Here is a 5667-nt window from a genome sequence, read left to right as displayed (position 1 = left end):
CCCTTTGAGGTTATGACTATTAATATCCACATTTTACAAAAGTGAAAACTGTGGCAAAAGAGGGAGAAGTTAACCAGGAGAGGTGATCATGGACTCTGGAGTCTGATCTTCCCTAGCTGTTTGACCCAAGCCAAGTGACACCGCAACCTGTGCCTGTTTGTTCCTCTGTAAAATGGGGACAATATTTTCAACTTCACAGAGTGGTGGTGATTATGCAATGAGGTACCGCAGGAAAACACTTAGCGTGGGGACCCAGCAGGGAGTAATCCCTTAACAAAAGGTAGGGTCTTCCCTCTCTTCCTTCCAAAGAGGGGGTTCCCAAAGGTTGAGACCCCTCCTTTTTGCATCCCACCTCCCTGAAATGCATCACATCACAAGGACTCAGGCTTGTTCTGTTAAGTTGTTTAATCTATTGGCACATGGGAAGCTGTAGCTGAGAACAAATCAAGACCGAACGTGGCACATGCCTCAGTTCTTCACTTAGCCTTGCCAGAAGGCTGGGGGCCTGGAAGACAGTTGGCCTGGGTGATGGTGTAGATACGCGAGGCTGAGGGCACCAGGGTCCCAGGCTTGGTGTGGCAGGCATTCTCCGTAGCGCAGCCCCGAGTAGCAAATATGACACCTGTTGGAGGGGGAGGGATTTCAGACTGGAGTCAGGACTTCCAACCCCTCCCTCCTCATGACCCTGGGGTCATGCCCCTGCCACCTCCTCACCCAGTTCTCTGGACCCACTCTCTCCCATAGAATCTGGAAGTATGAGTCTCCAGTTCTAGAGCCTCCCTGTCCCCTCCTCCAGAAATCTAGGTGCCCCTCACCAGTCTGCACTTTGCCCGCGCAGGTGATACAGCGGCTTTCCTGGCCAACACAGAGTACTTCCTTAGTTGAAGAGCATGTTTCCTTGAAGTGGGTGATGCAGGCAGGGCACTGGAGGCCATTCTCCGTACGATTGTTCTCGGGAGCTGGGGAAGAGGGTGGAGCGTAAGGTGTAAGGGACGTTAAACCCTTTCCCAACCTCACAACAACCCTGGGGACACCGGTTGCTAATGGACACTGCATTTTACAGGCGAGGAACTGAGGCTTAGAGCAAGGAAGATGCTTGCCAAAGGTTACAGCGTGGGTCAGTGGCGGGTGCTCACAGCAGGCTCTCAGGTGGGGCAGGAAGGGACTCCAGATGTGGGGCTGAGCTGGCACTTACTGGGCAGGGGATCGTGGTTGCAGACGTCGCTCTGGCAGCAGCGTGTGTTGGACACCATGTAGTTCTCAGGGTCCATGGTGATGGAGACGAATCCTGAGCTGCAGGCGCTGGATTTCATGCACCCCTTATAGGTGTTCACCGACTGGTGGCCCTCTGCAGGATGGCGAGGGAGGGGAGGGCTCAGGGGCCCTGGCCTGGACCCTGGCTTCCAGGTCTCTCCCAACCTTACAGCTGCCCCAGCCCGCTGCTGTCTAGGGAGGTCTCTCCCAGCCCCCCAGAGTCATACCCCCTTATCTGCCTGGGGCATGGTCTGGACTGTTTATTAGGTCCGCTCCACCCCACCCCCTCCAGGCTTTGGTGGTCTCTTGCAGTTCCCATCGGCAAGCCCTGGTGCCTGCCTGCCTGAGTGGTCCCTTCCGCCCCACGCCACCCCACTGCCATCCTCTAAGGGTCACATCTGTAGTGGTCTTTTTCAGGCCGCCTATGGCTATCTCCATGGCCGTGTGAAGTGGTCTCTTCCAGCCTTTCGCCCTCCCCTGACCCTTGGAATCCCTTCCACCAAATGCTGGAATGCCACCCTCGCGCCCCCCAACCCTGTAACACCCATATCCTTCTCTGTCTAATGTGGTCTCTTCCAGATTTCCCCAGGGTCACTCCCCAGACCTCCCACCGATGGTCTCTTGCTGCCCTCCTTGGCTACTCTCAGGTCTTGCCTGAAGTGGTCTCCGTCCAGCCTCCACAGCCTTCCCCCTCCCCCTCCCCATGGTACGGTGGTCTCTTCCAACCCTAGGGTTTCCCCTCTTTACCCCACAGAAAGGTGTTTTTTCCCCCAACTTCCTCCTGCGGTCCCAGGGTCCCATCTCCCTCCCATATACTCCCGGGTGGCCTCTTCAAGACTTTCAGGTCCTTCCCCCACCTGCCCACTCTTGCTAGGTGAGTAGGGCAGCGTGCAATCTTCTATCCCACTTACCTTACACACCCCCTCCGGTCGGAATGGTTCCTTCCTACACTCAACGTTGGCCTTACCTCCCGTCACATCCTTCCTTCTCCAGTCTCACGCCGTGCCCCACCATCTTCCTTTAACTAAGGGTTTCTGGGTCTCTTTCAGCTTTGAACGAACCCCCCACCCCCTGTGGTTTCTTCCTTTGCCCCCCTTCTCCCCCACCCTCCCTCAGGCCTGGGATAGTCCCTTCCATTTCAGTCTTGCCTCTCCTCTCCCATTTTACTCATATGTCTCCCCATTGCCGCAGCTCCACTTCTTCTCTGTGATAATTTGCTCCATACTTCAGGGTTATCTTCCCTCTCCTGTTTGTTCTTTTATATCTCTCCCTCTACCCCAATATCATCTCTCCTCTTCTTGTCAGGAATGGTCCCTTCCAACCCGCATCCCTAGGGGATCCCTCCCACCCCAAATGGTCAATCTGGTCACATTCCTTCCAACCCACCCCAGCCCCTTCCTTCTCCTCTACACGTCCCCCTCCACCTCTTGCGTATTAGATTTTCCCCCTCTCGCGATTTCTCTCTTCCCCCTTGTCCTTTCCTTTCCTAATCCCCTCCTGCCTAAGAAAGTCTCTATATCTGCCCCCCACCCCCACCCCATCAACTCTTTGGAGTCTAATTTTCAGAAATCCCTGACAACAGTGGTTTCTGTCGTTCCATCGGATTCTCTTCCCTCCATCCACCTCGAGATTGCCTTTCCCTCTTTCCTGCCTGCTCACCACTGGAAGGTTCCTCCCCTGCTACCCCCGAAAGCACAGCCCCCTCCCCAGGATCTGACACCACGCCCTGCCCTCTTACTCCTGTTGGTGTGAGCCACGATGACCACGCAGGAGTCCTGGTCGGGGTCACAAGTTTGCACATTTCCACTGCACGTGGGTCCGGAGCCTGTACACACCTCACAGCTTAGGGGGTACCCTGCAGAGTAGAGAGCAGGGCTCTAGTCAAGGGTGGTGTGGTCTGCGGACCAAGACTTCGGATGGAGTCCAGAGGGGGATGGGGGGGCGGTCTGAGGGTGGAGGGAAAGGTATCTCCCTGATTGTTCTTGGGCGGGGCATTGGCGGCTGTCCAGGGAACTGTCCGAAGCTCCGGCAGAGATGCAGCGGTGCTCCAGCAAAGCTGCTTTCAGGGGTGGTAAGCGACTCCACCAGGGAGCAAGTTTACCTAATTACAAGGCTGGGGACTTTGGACGCTAGCGTCCTCTGAGAAAGTTTGGGGACAGGGAGGGGTCCTGGTGAAGGTTTCCATGGACTTTTGTGAAGCTTTAGGTCGAGCTGGTTCTCGGAAGTGAGATCCTCCTCCTTGTAGGTACCACGCGTAGGTCTTGTAGATGGTAGGAGCCCAGGCAGGGGTACCTGAGGCTGGGATCTGCATCCCAGGTCAAGAAGGGAGAGCGAGGACCAGGAGGGCAAGCGCATGGCCCCCTTGGTACTGAGAGAGGAGGCAACTGGGGGCCCAGACACTGGGCAACTGCGTCCTGGGGAAGGTGGGGCTTGCCTGAATTCCTGCATCTAGGGGAGGACACCAGGGGTCTGAACTCCCTAGAGTTCTGGGAGAAAGAAAATCTCTCCCCCGCCCCATCATTTTTTTTAAAAAAAGATTTCCCTTTCTAATCATACTCTCATCTGATTTTCTAGAATTCAGATGTCTTTTTTTGGCCAAGCTACATGGCATGCGGAATCTTAGTTCTCCAACCAGGAGTCGAACCCACGCCCCCTGCAGTGGAAGCGCAGAGTCTTAACAACTGGACCGCCAGGAAAGTCCCCAGATGGCTTATTTTTAGACCTTGCCTGGGGGACAGGGGATTCAGAGCCCATCAAATCCCCTTCTTTCTCAGGGATTCACACACACAAGTTTCTGAGCTATTCTTCCCTTGGGGCCCCAGTCTTTCTCTCCTTTACCCTCTGCCTTTGCCATGAATCTGAATTCCCAGGACACCTCCTCTTTCCCCTTCCCCCCTGGAGGACCTTGCTGAATGCCCCTCTCATAGTCCTCTTTCCGACGGTCCCAGGATTCCAGGCCCCTAGTCACTTACCAAGACCCAGCAGGGTGCAGAGCAGCACGGAGGCCAGCAGGAAGGTCTGGGGTTTCGTAGAAAGGCTCATGATGGATGAGCGAGTGCACCTGCAGTCCCAGGTCCCCAGCTCTTTTTATAGGAAGCTGAGGAGGGGTGGGTCTGGACCCACCCTACCCCTAGGGTGAGAAAGAAGTGAGGTAAGATCTGGGGGCAGGTCTCTGTAGCTCTGGGGTGGGGAGGCAGAACCAGAATCCGAATGCGACATGGGCATCTTGTGCCCAGCCCCCTCCTCCACGGGGACCCCAGGAGTCTGGACTTCCAGCCCTCTCTTCCATCAGGACCCAGAAGGTCACTTCCCTATTTTCTCACATTCCCACCACCCCCCCTTTTTTTTTTCTGACCTGAGGCCCAAGATCAGAATCTCAGAATCGGGTCATTTGATTCCCTGCAGGGTAGAGCAGCTGCTAGGACTGAGATACCCTTCTTTCTCTTCCCAAGGAGGTGCCCAGCGTGGGTGGGGCCCTACCTGGGAGTGTCCAGCATGTCCAGGCTTGTTCTGTAGGGGCACGCTTGGCCCATACTCACTTTTCTGTGTTTGGGCTGTCTCCAGCTCCGACCCCACCCCAAGATGCCCTTCTGGGTCTCTCGGGGACTGAACAGAGGGGTGCTTGTCACCGGGCAGGGGTGGGCGTGGCACGAGACAGATGCCCATAGGTCACATTGGAAAACTGAGGCATGGTTAGAAGCACTCAAGGCTGGATGTGTGTTTGGGCACATGCATTGTGTTTTTTGTTTTGTTTTGGTTTGGTTTTTTGCGGTACACGGGCCTCTCACTGTTGTGGCCTCTCCCGTTGCGGAGCACAGGCTCCGGACGCTCAGGCTCAGCGGCCATGGCTCACGGGCCCAGCCGCTCCGCGGCATGTGGGATCCTCCCGGACAGGGGCACGAACCCGTGTCCCCTGCATCGGCAGGCAGACTCTCAACCACTGCGCCACCAGGGAAGCATTGTGTTTTATTTAGGTTCTTTACCCACTCTCTCTGCCTCAGGCATAAGCTTGAGAGATCAGAGATTGTGCGTGTGCGTGTGCGTGTGTGTTGGTGGCGGGCGTGGGGAGGGTAGCCAGCAACCGGTGGAGGGGATCCTGTTGCGGTAGGCTCCAGGCTCCCTGCAAAAATCCACTCAGATTTGCTGGCCTCTTGCTTTCCAGGCTTCAGCTGGGGTGGTGAGGATGGCGAATTTCTTCTGGGGACCAGTCCTGGAGGCCACGCCGGTTGCTAGGCGCCCAGAAGACCTAGTGTGAAAGTCACCGGGAGGAGGGCCTAGAGAGCGGTTTGGCCAGAGGGAGGCGGGAAGAGCTCGTTACTAGGCAACTCAGCGCCTCTCGCCTCTCTCGGGAGAGACGCACTGGGCTTGCGCAGTGTTGACGCGACCTCCGGCGCGCCGCTGTTTGAAAGGCCC

The 5667-nt window shown here is 56.3% G+C and overlaps 1 protein-coding gene across 1 annotated transcript; it reads right to left on the bottom strand.

Annotated features, from left to right (window-relative positions):
- Positions 1-341: 341 nt before the first annotated feature.
- On the bottom strand, positions 342-5194 carry PINLYP (phospholipase A2 inhibitor and LY6/PLAUR domain containing). Its single transcript, XM_081216804.1, has 6 exons — positions 4610-5194; positions 4227-4384; positions 2993-3109; positions 1196-1348; positions 816-959; positions 342-622 (listed from the first exon to the last, which is right to left on the bottom strand). Exons 2-6 carry the CDS (start codon positions 4294-4296, stop codon positions 477-479), a joined length of 630 nt encoding a protein of 209 aa, XP_081072930.1. The 5' UTR covers positions 4297-4384; positions 4610-5194; the 3' UTR covers positions 342-476.
- Between the last annotated feature and the right edge of the window lie 473 nt (positions 5195-5667).

This window comes from Mesoplodon bidens (assembly GCF_964165515.1).
Source record: "Mesoplodon bidens genome assembly, chromosome: 18".
NCBI classification, from domain to species: Eukaryota; Metazoa; Chordata; class Mammalia; order Artiodactyla; family Ziphiidae; genus Mesoplodon; species Mesoplodon bidens.
Note: the sequence above shows the minus strand (reverse complement) of the source record. Positions and strands in the feature narration are given on the sequence as shown.